The 19,129-nt window shown below is 44.9% G+C and overlaps 1 protein-coding gene across 3 annotated transcripts in view; it reads right to left on the bottom strand.

The window, feature by feature from the left end:
• Window positions 1–836: 836 nt before the first annotated feature.
• The window catches only part of ARHGEF5 (Rho guanine nucleotide exchange factor 5), a 37,241-nt gene continuing 18,948 nt past the window's right edge, over window positions 837–19,129 (bottom strand). For all 3 annotated transcript variants that reach the window (XM_064462117.1, XM_064462126.1, XM_064462109.1), the window contains 14 exons: window positions 14,481–18,090; window positions 12,567–12,648; window positions 12,128–12,192; window positions 11,561–11,823; window positions 10,478–10,638; window positions 9,437–9,589; window positions 7,961–8,090; window positions 6,975–7,049; window positions 4,979–5,068; window positions 4,490–4,644; window positions 3,645–3,806; window positions 3,174–3,244; window positions 2,734–2,838; window positions 837–2,459 (listed from right to left, as the gene is read on the bottom strand). In XM_064462117.1, coding sequence (XP_064318187.1) covers window positions 2,305–2,459; window positions 2,734–2,838; window positions 3,174–3,244; window positions 3,645–3,806; window positions 4,490–4,644; window positions 4,979–5,068; window positions 6,975–7,049; window positions 7,961–8,090; window positions 9,437–9,589; window positions 10,478–10,638; window positions 11,561–11,823; window positions 12,128–12,192; window positions 12,567–12,648; window positions 14,481–18,075 — 5,262 coding nt within the window. In that variant the 5' untranslated portion in view covers window positions 18,076–18,090 and the 3' untranslated portion in view covers window positions 837–2,304. The remainder of the gene's footprint in view (window positions 2,460–2,733; window positions 2,839–3,173; window positions 3,245–3,644; window positions 3,807–4,489; window positions 4,645–4,978; window positions 5,069–6,974; window positions 7,050–7,960; window positions 8,091–9,436; window positions 9,590–10,477; window positions 10,639–11,560; window positions 11,824–12,127; window positions 12,193–12,566; window positions 12,649–14,480; window positions 18,091–19,129) is intronic.

The following is a 19,129-nucleotide window of genomic DNA, read 5'->3' as shown; positions in this document are numbered from 1 at the left end:
TATTTAACATAGAAACCACCTTGGGACACTCCGATGAACAATATGCCTGCTTGTTTTTGAGAGCAGAAGTTGAAAGAGTAAAGAATTCTTGACTTTCAAAATGTTTAACAAGATGACTTCTGATTTAGAATGGCAGTATCTACGGCCTGCCTCCTCATGATACAGGTAGCAAAGGTGAAGATGACAAGGGTACAGGATGCCTCGGGCTGCCTGCATAAGACGAGCTTACACGTGCACGTGGTGAGTTGATGCCATGGCAGTGTTCTGTATCTGGTTGAGACACTGGTGATCCTGATGACTTACGTATTGCATGAATTCCTGACAGCCTGGGTCAAGCAGGTATTTTGGACCTCTGAACCTTCATGGGTCTTGTTGAGGATTAGAACTCCTACGTCACTTATTTTAGTTTGAGGTAGGGCTTTGCTTTTGTTCTTATCTAGGGATCAAGCTTCAGTTCTTCTAGGGGAAAAAAAAAAAGGCAGATTGTAGTCTGGACCATAGATTAAAAGAAAATCGAATAATTGCATCCTGTCTTACTGGTATAGTGGATGGGACTCCCATCTTCTGTAGGTCATCCCTATAGCTTCTTGATATACTGGTGACTAACACCACTATGGAACCTGTAGCAGCAGTCACTCCAGGCTGGAGATAATGCTCTGAACACTCTTAGGGGAGAGCTGGTAAAGCAAGCTTTCTTCACTGCCTCTGCTAACTATAGCTATTTGTACTTAATATTCACTTAAAAAGGATAGTTATATGGAAAAAATAATGAAAATACTGATTATATATTCAGTAAATATTGAATTACTTAGGTTTTCATCTCAAATATAAGTAACAAGGAAAGCAGAAAGTTGTTTAACTGGAGAAGTGCATGAGTTTATTAGGACTAAAAGCAACGTTGTTTTTTTTTTTTCAATCCAGCTAAAATTATTGATATAAATAGGCTGTAATAAGCTATACTAGATACAACATAAATGGGAATTAAAGGCAGAACGTTACAGAGACAGAAAGCCGGAGATATGAAGATAACTAATTCTTCAAATATATTAAATGCAAGAAGGCTACACGTTGCTTTCTTTGGTGTATTGATTCTCATACTTGATCTTGCATTGACTGAACTGAACGCAAACACTTTAACACAGAAACAGTATTTTACAGTTGAAGGCATGTCCTCAAATAGACAGGTTCTGCACAAAAGCAGGACTGCATGTAAACTGGACTCAAAACCAGAGAGTTCTAAAAAAGAACAAAGTCCCTGGTACATATTTTGACTTTATCTACAGTGGCTAAATATCTCAGTGTTTTCTCTAAGTGTGCAAAATGGTGCATGCAATACCACGTCAGCTATCAGATTAAGAGCAGCAGGAAAGTGCCACTTCATTGCATATACCTAGTCATGGTTATTTTGTACAGGGCATGTATCAACATGTAATAAAAATCTTTGTCAAAAGTCACTGTTCTACTTTGAGTGGGAGGCAGAGGAAAAAGGGTCATTTCAGGTGGCTTAGTGGGACACTTGTTCAGGAGAGAGGTGACCTTTGTGAAACAGATTCTTCAGCTTGATACCTCTTAAGGTGGGGGAAATGATCACAGTGGCTTCTGAAAACTTCGCTTAACTCAAGTAGATTTTCTAATGCTGTCAAGGGCTCTTAACAGTACGCTGACACTGAGTTAAACTTAGATACAATGAAACATTTGCCTATCTAAAAAACAGTAGACTTGCACGATCAAATAGATAAATTGTTCTAAATGGAAATTACACTTTGGAGATCAATACCATCAAGATAAAGAGGATATTCAAATAGAAAACTCTCCTCAATTATATTGTGCTTTGCACTTAGCACCTTCCTTCTCAGGAACTCAAAGCTCTTCGTATACTAATACTAGTGAATTTAGCCTCACAACATCCAGTGAGGTAGGTAAGTTTACCCCCATTTCACAGATGGGAAAACTGAGGCAGAATTCTGAAGTGACTCACCCAAGGTCCTGCAACTTGTCAGTGGCAAAACCAGGAATATATTTCAGAAGTCCAGATCCCAGACCTCTTTCCGATTAAGTCCCTCCCTACTACCACAAAGCAAGCAATACATGCAATTTTTTTCCCTCCTACTGCTCCCGTAGTCCTGGTGACACAGAGGAAGCGAATGAATTTTCCTGATTGAATTCCCGCTTTCTTTGGCAAAAAACACCTAGTTCTGTCAAAGTGCTGTGTTATGCTCTTCACAGAGGTGTTTCTTCTGAGGCACAATAGAAAAAAGATGGTTTTCCCATGTCAGGGAGACTGTACAGGTCCAAAGTCAAGTCTTATTTCTTGCAGAAGACCTGCTGCTTGGCATTCTTCACGCGTTGTTCCTCCTTCAGGTTCTTCTGCCTCGCGTGTTTGCTGGAGATGAGTTCCACGTGTTCTGAGGGGAACCAGCCTCTCTCCCGGTCTGAAAGTTTTACTCCTTCCATCCATCCTGCGGTGTGGGGAAAAGCACAACATGAAGCAAAACAGCCACACATTTTTTCATTCTTCCCAAAAAGCCCCCTCCAACAAGGCTCTAAGATCAAACAAAATTATTCCATTTCAGCTTCAAAATAAAGTGTCTTAATGAAGGTGAGGAGTGTCTTCATCTTCTCAATCCAACAGTCAGGAATGAGAGGCTCCTTCTGAAGCCCGGTTGTGTAGTTTACGCTACTAGAGTAACTTCCTACCCATAATTTAAGATAGCCATTGTTCATTCTGCTCACCATCATTGCTGTACTGCATAACCATGATGATATCTGCTTTCTCCAAAGCCAGCTCATCATTTTCACGAGCCTTGTAAGTCTTTATGCACTGAACCTGTGGTGCATCTAAAGGGGAGGAAAGATCATAATTGTATACTAGAAAGCTACAATAAACTTGTGTGCAACAGCCCCAGGGGAGGTAGGGGATAAGGGACTGCCCAAACACTAAAGAGCACAGAACTGGAAGGGAGACTACAGGTCTTCTACCTAATATGAGGAGTAAAAGTAGGTAAAATAACTGGCAGAACCTGGCACCAAGGGAAAGCCCATTAATATCTTCTTTATCTACAGAAAGGCAAGTATTCTGCCTTGGAGTCTTTTCTGGAATGTTCTGCCTCACAGTGGCTCCAACTCCTCTGAGCCAGACCACCCCCATTGGTGTAGTAGCAGAGCAGTCTCACCAGGGCATTCCAGGAGGTCGAGTTCTCCTCGTGGAGGGGCCAAAGCAGAGATCCACCGCAGCTTCTCACTGCTGGAAAACATCACCAGATAGGTGTAAGGATTCAGCGTGAGGGATAGCAGTCTGATGATGGGAGTGGGGCGTGTGCGTATACAGGTTCGCTCACAGGAGGGGGTACTTAGGGGAAGCAGAGAAAGTGGAAGCAGAGAAAGGGGATAGGAAAACGCAAAACCTCCCATTTTTGAAGGCTGATGGTATGACATAATGTGGTAGTGTATGAGCAGCTATGATGAGAGGGGAGCAAGGTGGTTAATTAGGAGCTTGTTATGGCCAGAGGATGTTTTTCAAGTCCTCTGCTCAGCAGCTGCATTTGGTATTTCAGCATTTGGGTAGCTGAGGGACAACCATCAAGCTCCTAGGAGGTGTCTGGCTATGGTAACGGGATATAGTGAGGGTAACCTTGAGCTCTTACTGTGTCTCTGTACGAAACAAAAATTCCACTCTCTTTCCCTGGTAATTCTGAAGTAGAAAGAGACGGAAAACATTTTTGTTTGTTCCATGCAGTTTCATCTCGCACTTCTCGCCACGCACATCTGAGAAAGCGGCATGATCAAACACAACAAAACGTCCACCCCTGCAGGTAAAGAGAAGGAACAAAACAAGTTGCAAGTTTTAAGGTGATGAGGGTTACAAAGTGAGTCCATGTTGTTTTCTGATGTCAGGAAAGCAAAAAGCTTTTAATGAGTCTTCATCTGCTTCAGGCACCTTAAGCTCTGTTCTTGCTAGAAGTCTCAGAAGGCCAGAGAAGAGAGAGGGAACTTAATGGAAAAGGTAGAAATACTAAGCTCTGTCCGGTCAGAATTTTATCTGATAGCTTACAGCTTAAAAAGAACGCCACCCCCCCCAAAACCCCAACACAATCAACCAACAAGTCTCTTAGTTTCTTTGACAAACCAGTGATTTGCACATTCACTGATCTTCACACCGTTGTTTAAGAAGAAATTATTTACCAAGTAAAACCAGAATAAATGGTTATTATTAAAGTGTTTCACATTGTAGAGATGGAAATGCAGAATAGGAGTGTTGCACTAAGGACCAGAAAATATCATTTTATATTATCATATGGTGTAATTAAGAGGGGACTGTCAGATTCCACATACTTGCATGATACTCACATAATGTAGGGTTAGGAGAGTGACTTGACAAATGCTGCCACTTGCTGGCAGGCAGAGGGAAAGGACTCTTTCACCAAAGCACAGACCCAGAAAGAGACAGGTATTTTAGAAGGGGCAGCAAGAATTGTGTTGAAGCACTCACTCCTTCGGCCGAGACAGGAGCAGACAGTCATTGAAAAGATGTAGGTAGATGGGACGGGTGGTGACCTTCCATTTTGGACTCAGGGTGTTGAAGTCCAGTGCTGTCAACTCACCACACTTCACAAGTCGCCTCGACTGTGAGATAAGTGGGAATATCTGCAAGACAGAAATTATCATTTGTGTCAAGTGTGTACAAGGAAATAGGTAACCATGAGTTTTGGATTTGCATTTTTGCCTTTCTCTAGAGGAAGTGTGCTTTCCTATCTCCAGCTGGACAGGAGTAAGTCATGGTAGGCACCTTCAGGTGAAGGCTGACATGAACAACTGGGCAAGGGAAGCACTGATGCAGAGCTGACCTGTGTATGATATTCTGTTTCAACAGTTCTGTGTATATTGGAGAGGAAAACAAAAAGTAAGCACAAGTGACTTTGTGAGGAAATAGAGAAAATGCATTAAGCTAGAGTAAGGCCCAGGGAATGCTTGAGCTTACCTTGCACTCAAATTCGATCTTCTGGCTGAGGTAGATCAGCTCTTCGGTGCTCTTCATGCGCTGGACATTTTCGTTGCAGTCCTTGATGAGCTGCAGAGGAAAAGAGACGATCACTGAGGTGAGAGCAGAACTGCCTGGTGGAATCAGTACTACTCCCAGGAGCCCCTCAAGAATCATTGTGAGAATTCCTTAGGCATCCTCCTGCAGAAGAAAGTATTCTTCCAGACAAGCATACTAAACTTCTCCATACCTACAGTGATCATCCATCTTTCTTAAGGAAGGTATTCTTTAGATGAAGTCTCTGGTACGTATTGTTTTAACTTTGAGATACTGGGGGCAGGGGGCATACTAGAGACATCTCTCTCAGGTGACAGAGGTCGAATTGCTGGTCATTTGGAAGTAACTCTTATTAGATGCTCCACTGTAAACACAGGAGGCTGATTAGATAAACATTGGTCCTAATTTTCCCACAACCCAGAGCTCATTGCTACTAACTGTGAGGACAGGACACAACGAAACAGAGGTACTTCAGACTGTAAGTTGCCTACATCGCTGCCTGAGGTGATACAGGGTACCTGGATAACAGTGTCACAGAGATAATGCTGGCTTGAACACAGCTGGAGTCTAAGGATTTCAGTGTATGACATCTTGCCCACCCACCTCAGACTGCAGTGTTTTGGGAGCTGTGCAGCAGGCAGGTACAATCCTAAGAGTTCTAAGGAGGCATGCATAATGCTGGTGTTTAGGTAGAGAATAGGGGAGAGATTGTAAGAAAAAGTGTGACACTCTAAGAAGGCCAGATGATGACTACACAGAGCAGGAGCTAGCCAGGAACAAGTCTAGCTTATGCTGCTGTACAAATTCCAGATAACAAGTTGTCCCAGAATACTTTAAATCTTGCCTCTGTCATAAATAGGACAGAGGAAGGGATGCAATGAGTAATGTCTTGTCAATATTTTTAGCAATATTTTCTTGTGAGGACTGGGGTAGTTGATTGCTAATTAGAGACAAAGGTAAGGAATACAAAGGGGGAATGATGCTCAGGAGACTGGAAAGAGCAAGTCCTGAAAAAAGTAGTTCAGTATCACTGGTGCAGGTTCAGTCACATCCCAGCTGGGTCCTGCTTCAGTGCTTTCTGCTCATAGCTACCACTGTGCGTGCAGGAGAGTCACATGAACACATGAATTTGTTACTGGGGAGGATCAATGACAAGGGCCCTCGACAGGGTGAGGATCAATAAAAAGGAGTGGGCCACTTAGATGCCCTGCAGCTGTTCGATGCAGCATGGCAGTGGAGAATCACAGAATCACAGAATATCCCGAGTTGGAAGGGAGCCACAAGGATCATCAAGTTCAACTCCTGACTCCACACAGGGCAACCTAAAAGTTAAACCATGTATCTAAGAGTGTTGTTCAGACACTTCTTGAACACGTCAGACTTGGGGCCATGACCACTTTCCTGGGGAGCTCCTTCCAGTGCTTGACCACCAGTGAAGAACTTTCTCCTAATAACCAATCTGAACTTCCCCTGACACAGCTTTAACCCATTCCCTCGCATCCTATCACTGGCCACCACAAATAAGAGCACCTCCCTCTCCGCTTCCCCTCATGAGGAGGTTGTAGACAGCAATGAGGTCACCCCTCAGTCTCCTCTCCTCTAAGATGAGCAAACTTAGTATCCTTAGCTGCTCCTTGCCCTCTAATCCTTTCACCATCTTTGTTGCCACCCTTTGGACACATTCTCATATTTTTACTTTGTTCTTACACTGTGGAGCCCAAACCTGCACACAGTACTCAAGGTGAGGCCACGCCAACGTTGAGTATGGTGGGTCAATCGCTTCTTTCAACCGGTTAGCTATACTGTGTTTAATGCAACCCAGGATACAGTCATCCCTTTTGGCTGCCAGGGGACACTGCTGACTCGCATTGAGCTTACCATCAACCAAAACCCCCAGATCCTTTTCTGCAAGGCTGCAGAATAGGTTAGGCAGCCTTACCTTTTCAAGTGCATCGTAGGCCTGTGTTGCTTGCACTTCCTCCTCAGACCCCGGCCGAGTTCTCTTCAGGATATTCTGCATGAGAGAATATGTTTTTCATAATGCAGTCAGGGAAAGCTGGACATGCACATCTGGGAGTGGTAGGAGAAACAAGGAGACACCAAGATGCCAGCCTCAAGGGAGGCTAAAGCAGTAGTAGGTGATGAGATGTGGAGATAACAAGACCAGAAATTTAAGATGCAGAATATTGCTGATAAGCTGTATTGAACAGGACATCCCTGAAAATCTAATTTTATTAACTATCATGTACAAGTTACATGGCATAGGAAGCAACCATTAATCCAAGCACAAACAGCCTTATGTGCAGAATTGTTCTTTGCCTGATACTCTTTTTCTCCTGTTCAAAAAAGGCTCAAATAATTAAAAAGAAGAATTTCATAGAAAGAGCTCAAAATTAATTAATTAGGGACTTGCTAGTTCCCTGTCTGGAAGGCTCCTATTGATCAACATTGCAGGCAAAGTGTAGAGACACGCTGTCTTCAGGAGGGCAGCCAAGGAACCCTTGCTTTGTTTTCCCAGCAGTAAGCCAAAAAAGTTCAATAAAACGTAAATCAACATGTTCTGATAAGACTCCATAAATTATTTATTTGAGTACAACTGAAGTAGTGTTGCAATAAAGTCCTAACCAGTATACAAACTGCAATGCCTCACAGAGGCTATCATATCCAATTCATGGCGGTGGTCTAATGCACAGCAGGCATTTGCACGATGACAAATGGGATTGTTTTTGCAAAGGTATATTCACACTCTATGCAACAGAGCAGCTTTAGAGCATCTTGCCAGACTTGTCACAAATGCAACATGAAGGGCTGTATGCAGTCCTTCCACCCAGTGCTTGTAACTAGCTCATATTTATATGACTTTCAGACTTGAAGAAGGGTCAGATTGAGAGAAACTGTAGGCAAGCAGAGAATCAACACCATTACCTGTAGGAGGAGTTTGAGTCGAGTGATGCGCTGGAAAGGGAGGATGAGGAAGGATTTAAGTGAAAGGCGCTGGCATACTGGATCACTTTCCAGTCTCTCCAGGACTTGCTGGAACCCTGCATTTCCATTTCTGTGGGAGTGGTAAAGAAAGAAGACATCCAGGCATCAGAACAAATAAATAGTCTTGCTAATATCAGATTTCAGTGAGTGTTGGAGTACTCCCAACATTCAGGTTTTGTCCCTGAGGCAAGAGATGTCAAGAAACTGTGCCACTGCTGAAGAACAGCAAGTATGGGTTTCTAACAGCTATAGAAGAACAGCAGTATGACTGTTATTATGTCTTTCTGCTACAGCCACCTAGAATAAAAGCCAAAAATAAAATCTACATTTTTATCCCCCCCTCCCCCCCCCCCCCCCCCCCCATCAGTAGGGCACCTTTCACAGAGAACGTGGTGGTTTGTATTCTTTCGTTACACTGCGTGGTCCAGCGCCAGCGGCTATGTCCAGGGTCTGGAAACAGCTGCCTCACCTCTCTTGCTACTCCTGAGAGGAGCTGCCTTCCCCCTGGTGTGTCTCTCACCCTCTTCAACACAGCCACTGCCATCCAGTTTTCCATGCTGGGCAGTAGCAGATAAAAGGGTAAAGGTGTGAGAGTAGCACCAGCCACCAGAATAGCCAATCCCGTCTCCTTGAAGAGATGGGGAAGAAGGCTGTAGGCCCAGGAGATGTTGCCCTAGACAATATCCTGGAGGTCCTTTCTGTGGGGAACTGAGCCTTCCCTGAGGGGAATCAATTGCAAGACTAGTTCTCTCCCAGTCAGCAGCACCCAGAGACAGTGCCTGAATAGCCTGTTGGGAATGGTGTCTTCTCTTGCAATCACTTTAGCTTCACTGGAATTGGGTTGTTACAAATGGAAGCAGTGCAGAAGTAGCTTGGTTGTGCCACTGGGAACAGAAAAGGAGGGCAAGAGATTTTCCATTTCACCATACAGAGCAAGAGAGACCGACGATGTTCTCTGGCCCCAGGATTTTCAATCGATTTTAAAGATTCCTGGATAGCCAGTTTAAGCTTACTGACAGCAGCCATATTCTTCTTAATTACAGAATCACAGAATGGATGAGGTTGGAAGTTTCACTTGAAATTATCACTTTCTCGTTCTGAGTAGTCTGAAAGCCACAGACTAAAAACCACTAACCAGGACAGTCATTTTTGGTCTTTTCAGCAGACAGTAGACATAGAATAGCCTGCAATAGAATCAGACACTGATTATTCTTTTCCTTCCCAATGATATGGGAGAGGACCCTGCAGTCCCAAATCCTATTAAATTGAAGAAGGTTCCTGTTCTTCGGGGAGTGTAGTGGGAGCACTGGCCAAAAGCCTGCAGCTGCTGCATTCCCCATCATTTGGAAGAGTGAATATTGAGGTGCAGCAAGGACATAAGGAGAGAGAAAGGTGCAACAAATGAAAAAAACTTACAGTAACCGCTGGAAGGTTTGCTCCTGGTATGTCTGGTTTGTTACATATGGTAGATACACCCTGCGGAACTCAGGGGCGTGTTTCAGAGCCACATCACACACATGGAAGGTGAACATGTCCTCCTCAAATTTCTCCTCCAAGTCAAAGAGAAAACTGCAGCCCATAGTTGAGGTGTCATAAAAGGAGAGGGAAATACCAGTGTCATTTAGTAAAGCAGGAACGTCCTCAGTCCTCTAAAGTCCTGACAGCCCACGTGTAAGTACAAGACAGCTCCTTACTTACAGAGAGAGCATAATGCCTGTACAATCAAGTTTAGGGCTAGATACCAGCAAAGAAGCAGCAGAGGCATCCTTCTAAAGGCACAGTCAGGAAACAACTGAATGTTAAGCCATCGTCAGAATAATCCCACTAGTAGAAATGGAAAAGGTAGCAGCAAAGCTTACTAGCTTAGCAATATATGTAGTCAAGCCTTGCAGGAGAAAGTAGAACAGAATGCTACAACATACAAGATTCCTTGCGTGTGGGGTCATGTCTACATTTTATGACTTATGCTCAATTGATTCACATTAGGTTCTGTCACGTGATGGCTGTAACTTACTATTTTTTGTCTCCCTTTTTTTTTTCTCTCTTCTTTTTTGGTCACGTCTTGTGCAGCTGCTTCTTTTGTCTTGTATTTGGCAGGAGCTGCATTTGGTTTGGGCTGAGGTCTAGTTAGTCAAGTTTAATTGTAGTTGAAGCCAATAGGGCATGGCTAAAGTAGCATTTTGAACATTTTGATCTCCTGCAACGAGCTCTGTGCACAATTGCACCCTAATATTTGGCACATAACACCAACATTTACATTGCCCTATCACCTAAAAAGGCAAATGTTCCTTTCAGGGCAGAGTTGGTATACAATCACAAGGTGCTACATGTGTGTATCTACCTTGAAGGTCAGTGAACACGCAGAACAGGAGCGAGAGATGTTATTGACAGAAATGGTGGGCTGTGTCTATACTTCATGGAGGGTGTCAGTCCTGGAAGCAAAGAACCATAACTCACCTGGCGCTGACATCGCGTACATCATGAAGGCGGGAGAAAAGCCACTGACGCTCTTGATTGGTGAGCAGTGCCTGGAGCTCTGCTGATCGCTGGAAGTGATCCACTGCCACATTTAAACTGCGCAGGTATGAAGCCTCAGACATTATCAACTCAAACTTGGCCTTGAGAGATGAAATAAAGGAGCACAGCATCAGTAGACTACGCAAGTCTGTGAGGAATCTTATGGAGAGAAGACAGGGGCAAGGCAAGAAAACCTCCCAGTACATGGTGTAAGTAGTGCATAATTACAGAAGAGACGCTTTAGAAATGAAGGTCAAGCATGCCATTATATATTATCTTTCTTTAGAACACAGACTTGTGGTTTGACTTAAAAGAAAAATAGCTACCTGGTCTCATTTTACTTTTTATTCCCCACCAAATCCACTTCCACTAGGTTCCCTGTTCCACATGCTCCCATAAATTTTCCAGCATCTGCATCATCCACGTTTTTCTCCTCCATCACATTTCCCATGCTGTTGTTTTCGCCTCTTTCTCTGGATCCTCCCATCCACTTCTCAGTTCCTCTCATTTTCCTTACCCAGCTTCTCTATGTACCATTTTGCTGAACCCATACATCTCCCTGTTTCCTTTCAGCCTTGCAGCTCACAGAGGTCAATGTGGTAAATTCATAATCTACCACAGGAGCTACAATTCACTGTGGTTTTATTAGCATCTCTCATAAGCTTATGGGTAGGGGAATGCTGGAAGTCTTCTACTTTAATGTTCTCTTTTTCATTGAACATGCTCAAAATTCCTTGTTTTAGCTAATTCTAATTTCCCTATACCTGTTTTCAGGAAGCTACCAATATGGTCCCGAGTCTGTCCTTCAGTGCTCCTTTTCTCTACAATTCTGACCTTCAGCACTGTACTACTTCACCAGCACTGGTAAAACATCCCCATACTGCTTACATGGGTAGAGGTGACCTCTGCATTCAACCACCTGCATTCCCACATCAGAATTTTTCCTCTCCACTTTAACCACCCTTCTGGGGACTCTTTCTTGACCACAGAGCACCCATCTACATTGTAACATCTGTCCATTACCTCTTGCAGCTTCTGCTCATCACGGGACATGTTGAGTAGGATTCTGCTGCCCCGTATCATGGGGATGTCCTGCCAGAGGGATGCATTAGATGAGACTGACAAACGTTGCAAATATGAGTCCTGGGGAGGCAGCACTTTCCTCCGTAGCCTTGGGGAGCTTGGGAAACTCGACTCTATATCCTCTGCGAAAGAATCCACTCTCTTCTGGCTTTGAATGGCCTTGTTCAGAACCACATCACTGTATTCCTGATACAGCAGTCTTGCTGTGGAGAGAGGCATGTACATTTACACTTTCTATAGCAGCTATTCACCCTCTGCTTCAATCTGGAGAAAACTCCGTTACTGTTTCAGATTAGGATAACTGAATATATTAGACCACATGCACCTGCAAATCTCACCAGCTGCCCAAGTATACTGCACGAGTCTGGTTTCACTGCCTCCACTGCTCTCTAACACTCCCTCCTTGCTACCATGTGGCAGGTGCCCCTCTCCAGTGTGCTCGCTGCAAGGGTGAGAGATGATGGAGGAGAGGGGACTGCCACAGCACTTCTGGAAGAAGGTACTTACAGGAGTTGATCAGTTTGGAGTGCCGGCGTTTGAAGTTCTCCATCGTGTCTGCAGGTTTCTTCTCTCTGTCAAGGAATAAGGATTTGGAAACAAAGAGCGAATGAAGAGTACAGTGCTGGAAATGGATTATCCAAATCTTAGTAACACATCTGTCACAGCAAGGACCTCTCTTTTCCAGCAAGCTCAAGCTCCACATGCTTTACTTAAAAAAGAACAAAGTTTGGCTTAACAGAAGCACTGCCCTAAAGGGACAGAAATACTTCTGTTGCAATAGGGTCCTCTCCCAGAGGGCACAGACGGAAACACAAGCCTAAGTCATTTTATTGTGGTCTTCTAATCCTTATCATCTTCTTTGGTCCCTCAGGAACAACGGAGAGTGTGAAGTGTCTGTGCTACACAGCGATGGGGACAAATTCTAAGTGGCCTTTGAGAGACTTACCGCAATACAACTGTTTCTGAACTGACTGGTGGTTCCCTGTGTGCCTTACGAGCTTCTTCCTCTGAAGGAACAGAAGGAATATCTGCATATAAGACAATTAGAAAGTCAACACATAAGTCTGTTTTTAGAGTCAAGCTGCAATCCAAATGATACACAGATACCACTTACCTATACCCCACCCAAATGGTGGTCTTGGGTTGGAGTACAGGTGCCCTCCTGACCTTTATTTCTGGGTCAGAAACATCCTGGTTTTAATCATCCTTGGCATTGCTTACACTTTATATCTGTACATAGCCACAGTGGCTTTTCATAGAAACCAAAAGGCTGAGACTTTCAGCAATTACAGTAACTCTAGGAGCTTCCCTCTCCAGTTGCCCAAGCATAGACACTGTCTGTGGGCCCTGTTTGGTGCTGCCTTTCCCCTTTCAGCAGCTTGGGCCAAGCATCGGACGTTCAATGGACCCAAAGTCACTAGTCATGTCTGAAAGCCTTAAACTTTCTTTTGTGGATGTTGAGCCCCAAAAAACTCTTAGTGACATATGGGGCAGAAATGCTGGACATCTAACAAAGTCACTCCTATGAAGAGTCTTAGAAGGGATGTGGCCTGAGAATGAATGCCGTAATCCAATTCTCACACTTATGTACTATGTGAGCATTCACAACTGCTGCTTGAGTCATCTTCTGTTTATATAAAGTGGGGAAAGTGTGTATTTTTCTTTTGTGAGGGATTTAATTAAATACAGTGTGAAGAAATTCTGTAAAAAATTCATGGAAAGCAGGAAAAGGGAAAAAAGCCAAAGGCCTCAGCTGCAAGTATGGGTCAGGGGAAAGACAGTACTGTTGTCTCGAACATTTTAAAAATTGGAACCAAGAATTTACAGGTCAAACACATGAACAAATCTTGATTCAAGTGCTGCCAAACCTTTTACCCCTCCACACTCCCTTCCTTTTCATCTGTGCCAAAAATCCAGCATGTTGTGGAACTTGGAAAATACACTAAGAGCGAGCTGAGAAGAAGCAAGTATGTTTAAAAATCATGTAAGATATAATAAAGAACAGAAATGCATCTTGACTGCAAGTACTGTCTGAATGAGCTGCATTACAGAAGATGCATGTTTTCCATTCACGACATCAGTAATTTTGCTTCTACGCAAGTTGGGACCTTGGATTTGACAAATTTGCATTCTTATCTGTGGCCTCAAATCCTACATTCTCAGGAAGATCATCTCTTTCAGAAGGTCAAATTTGAAACTAACATTGTCAGTTGCAAAATAAAGGGAGGTAACAAATCAACAAGGAACTAAAACATGCGGTAACAGATATGGGCTACTGAGGGTGTGTGCATGCACTTTCCTTACTGCTCGGAAACGGGCTGCTGCAAGTGCAGCAAAATGCAACGGCCATGTGGTGGCAGCAGAGATGATGAGCAGAAGCTCTGAACTGCGCCCCACCAAGAAACTCATTCCTGCAGGCAGGCCAAAATAGCCCGTGTTACTGAGTAACAGCGACAGATTATTAAACATGGAAAAGGAACAAGAAGAGAAACTGGATGTGAAGTTGTGGGGTGAGGGATCTGTGAAGTGAGATAAGCTCTCTGTTGCAGGTGTTAGTGTGAAAGGGGGGGACTGAGCCCTGCAGTGCAGCCCTTCTCAAGAGAAGGAGTAGGATGCACTGGTTACAGGGCAGCAGAGAAGAGCTAGGGGAGAGCTGCGAGAGGGGAGCTTGGGGCATGACACCAAGGGGGCTGCAGGGCTGGAGTGAGGGGTATTACTAGAAAGGCACAAGAGCAATGCTGAGCCCTCAGCTCTACCACATGCCTCTCTACCACATTGCCTATTTAATTTAATCCTATGTTTTTGGTATCTACAATAAGTTTGGAGGTGGGGGGGAAGGGAAATGGAGGAGAAGACTCACCCTGCAAGATGTCTGGTGGTACTGACATCCTCTTCAGGCCCTGACGGTGCCAGTCCTTGCTTTTAACTCGACATTTAACTGGGTTTTCTTGATTGGCTGCTGGCTCCTGTGCAGCTACCCTGATCGCTTTTTTGTCTGGCCAACTTGATGATTTTTCCAAGGGTGAGTGTCTGGGGATTTCCTCCTTTGGCTGAGCTACCAAGTGGTGTTCTCCTCCTCCTTCTTTCCACCTTTGCTTGACCCTCCTCTCACCTTCTGTCTTCTCTGTGATTGCCAGTGGAGCTTGGATGTTTTTTGTGTCCTCACCAAAGATGCCTGCCTGTCGCTCCCATCGCAGCTCCCCTAAGACCTCCTCCTCTTTCCAGGTTGTTCTGGTGGTTGGCGGTGATGGAGGGCTGAGCTGGAGGAAGTGGATTGGATTGGTAAATGCTAGCATTGGAGGTGGCTGTGCAGAATCTCTCCTTTTGGAGTCTGTGGGTGTTATCAGGCCTTCCAGCGAGGGCCAAGAAGGGTAGTCAGGTGAGGATTTTCCACACTCTATGTCCATGTGCTGGTCCACTGCTTCAGGGCTGGTGTCAGAGCCGCCAGCCAATGCTTCGTTTCCAACAGCAGAAAAGCTTTTGGCCAACAAACTGACCCCTGAGTCATCAGAAGTCTCTGTATCATGGGTACCTGAGTCACCGAGATCCCACCCTCTAGTTACTGAAGCAGGGTTGTCCTTCTCTGCTACATCTTCTCCATCAGAAGCAGAGGCCACAGTGTTAGAATCAGACACAGAGGCAGCAGTCTGGAGAGGATGGCTTAGAGTAGGGTGAATGGCTAGTAACTTATTATCATCCATACCACAGTTGAGATGTGGCCGGGAGTAAGGTACAGGAGCCAGTGGCTGGTAACTTTCATGGGCTGGAGGTCGAGCAAGGTGATTTGCATTAAGTACAGAGGCCTGAGCTTGACTGGGGCTTTGAACATGGGAAGAAGGATGAGGAAGCTGTTTGGCGTCAAGCTCAGACACCAGAGGTAGGCTTGAGTGGGACACTGGGGACAGAGGTTGCTCTTGCTTGTTCACAGCAAGGACAATATCTTCTTCAGAGGGCCAAGTTAGGGTGCTCAGGACACTGGAGATTCTGGATCCAGGCTCTTTTTGGTTTAAATTGCAGTCAGACTGATCAAGTAAAGGCATTTGTTGTGCCTCATGACCCACATTTGCTCCCGTTTCTTTTCCTTGAATAATGGCACTTTTTTCGGGGGGGTTTTGCTGAATTGTCTCTGGGTGGTTCAGGGGAGTGGAAGTCCTGGCTGGTGTTTGGGGTGGTTCCAGAGGGCCTGCAACAACAGCCACAGTCCTCCTACCCTCAGGAATGCTCCCCTCTAGAGGAAGACAGCTTGCATGTATTATGGAGAAAGAAGATGGGCCACTAAAGTCTTCATGAAATCCTTCCTCAGAAGTAAGGCGTTCATGGGAAGTATTGGCCTGCCCTGAATCAGTACTTACAACAGCAGTTTCCCCTGACGTTGGGTCCCACACTTGTACAGAAGCATCTTGTTTGGCTGTCTTCTCTACAGAGTCTAGCAGTTTGTTCAGGTTGGCACCAGGACAGTCCTCAGGGGTCACAGAAGCTGTTTCTCTAACACCCTCTTGCTGTGGGCCAGACATTGAAGCCACAGAGGTGAGCTCGGAGGGTAAAGCTGGAATGGAGCCCTGAAGCTTAGCTTTTCCAATATTTTCTGTAATGGTATGAGAATCTATGGGATCAGGTGGCTTCAAGTTCTTCATACCAGAGGAATGGTGTGCTGGAACAGAAACCTCTGGGCTCTTTGCGCTAGAAGATGCTGCCACTCCTCCATGGAGCAATGCATCTCTTTTATCAAACCTCTGGACAGCATTTCCATGCCGATGACTGTGCTCCTCCTCCATGCCCAGTCTTGTCCTGTCATCCCAGTCAGCTTCTCTAATATCCTGACCGCCAATGGAAAAGCGGCCAGAGTCTTCTAGGTCTTCTGTCTGGTCAGAGATACGGCATGTGTGCGTAGGCACCACTGGAGTTTCTCCCACTGGGTTCAGGGTATTAGAGGAAAGAGGGCTGACAGCAGGTGGCTGACATCCAGAACCTGCTTCTGCGACATGAGCTTTCAGCAGTACATCCTCACCAGGATGCTGATCCACAGAGATAGGTTCCTCGGAAAGAAATGCTGATCCTGTTGGCTCAGCCAAAAAAACAGTCTCCAAACCACACAAGTCCACATTATGCCTAGGAAAAGATGAAGATGTCTCTGACCTGAAAGCTGATGACGGAGCCTCCAATTTAAGCTCCTCCTCCAGTTTGAGCTCTTCCCTCTGCAGCTGTTGCTCCTGCTCGTTTTGTTCCTTGTTTTTGTGATATTTGGGATCCAAAGATTTTCCTTCTTCTGGCACGTTCTGCTCTTTGCACTCTTTCTTCTGCTCTTCCTGCTGAAGTTCAGACACTGCTGTCTCCTGTGCTCGTTCCTTATGCTGTGAAATATTCACTTCCATTTTTTTATTCTTTACTTGGAAGGCAGTCTCTGCTGGAGAGGCAGGTCTGCCCTCTGTTTTTCTGTGATCATCTTCAAGATTAAGGCATTTGGAAGTGGGAGAGTTTTCTTTAGGAACCATTACTGTTCCCTGGTCTTTGACCATGCTGCTATTCCTTGTTTCACCAGCTGAGATGCTTCCTTCTGCTTGTAGTGAACTTATTTGGCTGTCATCTGTTAAGGTGGAAGACAATTGATGGGAAGAGGAAGACACTGTATTCTCTTCCAAACCCTGGAGTGCTTTTATGCTTTCCTTAGCATCTTCAGAAGTGTAAGGTTTAGCCATGTCCTCTACTGCTTCCTCTGAGGTAGGCTGCTCATCAGTTGCTAGTGCTACCTTTTTGCTGCTTTGTTTCTGCTCTGCACCAGCATCAACCTCCTGCAAAGAATCCGTGGAGATCTTATCCATAAACGGCTCAGCCTTATAATGCCCCTCGGAAATGGTTTTACATACCAAGAAGCATTTAGGTGTCTCTCTCTGAGAGGAAATGGCATCAGCCAAAGGAGATTTTGGATGCTGGGCATGAGGGTCTGAGCCGTGAAAAGCCGGTTCTGCCTGGCACTGAGGAAACTCAGTGCTGAGGTCCACAGCCTGCGGGATGGCATTGCCAGGGGCTGGCCCATCCTGGACTGTGCTGAGAGAGGAAAAGTCCTGGTTGCTTTCCCGGTCAACCAGCTCCACTTGCTTAAGTTTCAGAGAACAATCCAGTCCACCCTCCTCTAAAAGCATCTCTCCTTCCAATTCTGAGAGTCCCTTTTGAGGTTCTGAATCACCTTGCTCTTGTTCCAGTCCTGCTGGCACTTTTTGCACACGGTTAGAGGGTCTGCCCAGCATCTCTGCTGCTTTGCCTGGAGTAGAAAGGCAGTCCTTGGGAGTGCTGAGCTCTGCTCCCCTTGCAGAGCCAGATGGGCTGGTGCTCATTTCAGCTGATGTGTGAGGGGCATGATGCTCTCTTTTGACCACTGTAGAATTCCAAGCTTCCCCAGTGGTGCTGCTGGCTTCGGGGGGAGTGGCACCTCCCTCACTGGTTTCTTCAGACTCCATCAGTGACACATCCTCCTAAAGAAAAAGGCATTTTTCTGTTACTCTTAAAGAATGATACAGTGGATCTAATTGGCTTAAGAGACTTCTAAAAACAGGTACTAATTCAGCTGAGAAAAAAAACCAAAAATTTGTACTTTGTGACAGGAGTTGGGAAACAAATACCAAGACTGAGAGTAAGCAAACACCTGATGTAAGCCTGTAGTATGAGAATAATGCCAAAATAAAATTACTAGTGTCTCTTTAGTTTTACATGCAAATCCAGAAAGTTACTTTGGTCAGAGGGCAGGGATGCTGATCTCTCTCTAACAGCTGCAGTGCAACTTACGAAAAGTGTTGTCCATGGCTATATATCTCAAACACAAAAGGGGATACCAGAAGGCATTCAGAGAACAAGAAAACCATCAAAATCTCCATTGATTATTGTGAGGCAGGGTGGACAAATACTCATGACCTCTTCTAGTGGCTAGCTGAGCCTCGAAAGATCTCTTTGATTTCAACAGGGAAAGGCCTGTACTTTGGAGCTGACGGTTCTCTTTACAGATCTCTTTGTGTGCGTATGTATGTGCAACACAGGACCTTACTGCAGCTGATACCAGGAATTGATTAACAAGACGCAGGAATGTAAGAGCTTGATTAACAGATAACAAGGACATGACACAAGATATTTGAAGGCTGTAAACCACATAGGTTGAGAGGAGTACCTCTGGTGTGTGTGGATGCATCTATAGACTACAAAGAAAAACTATACCATCATTTAGTCTATTCTTTTGTTGGGGTGGGCGCAGAGGGAGGGGGAGGAGTCATCTCAGGATTGTTGGACAGTTTCCCAAGGGATATAGTGGAATTTCCCATCCATTATTGCATTTGAAGTTCAGACATGACCAAACACTAGGGAATGTACATTTGGGAAATGTCTGTGAAAGGATGGTAGAATCTGATTCACCGCTTTTATCTTCCTGGCTTCCACCTATCCCATGATCCACAATCCCTACTTTAAAAGACATGAGAAAGAGACAAACCTTAGTGGCTCCCCTCCCTTTTCTTCCGCCTTTGG

Source organism: Phalacrocorax carbo, chromosome 1 (assembly GCF_963921805.1).
Source record: "Phalacrocorax carbo chromosome 1, bPhaCar2.1, whole genome shotgun sequence".
Taxonomy (NCBI): domain Eukaryota; kingdom Metazoa; phylum Chordata; class Aves; order Suliformes; family Phalacrocoracidae; genus Phalacrocorax; species Phalacrocorax carbo.
The sequence above is the reverse complement of the archived record's forward strand: the minus strand, read 5'-3'. Positions and strand labels throughout refer to the sequence as shown.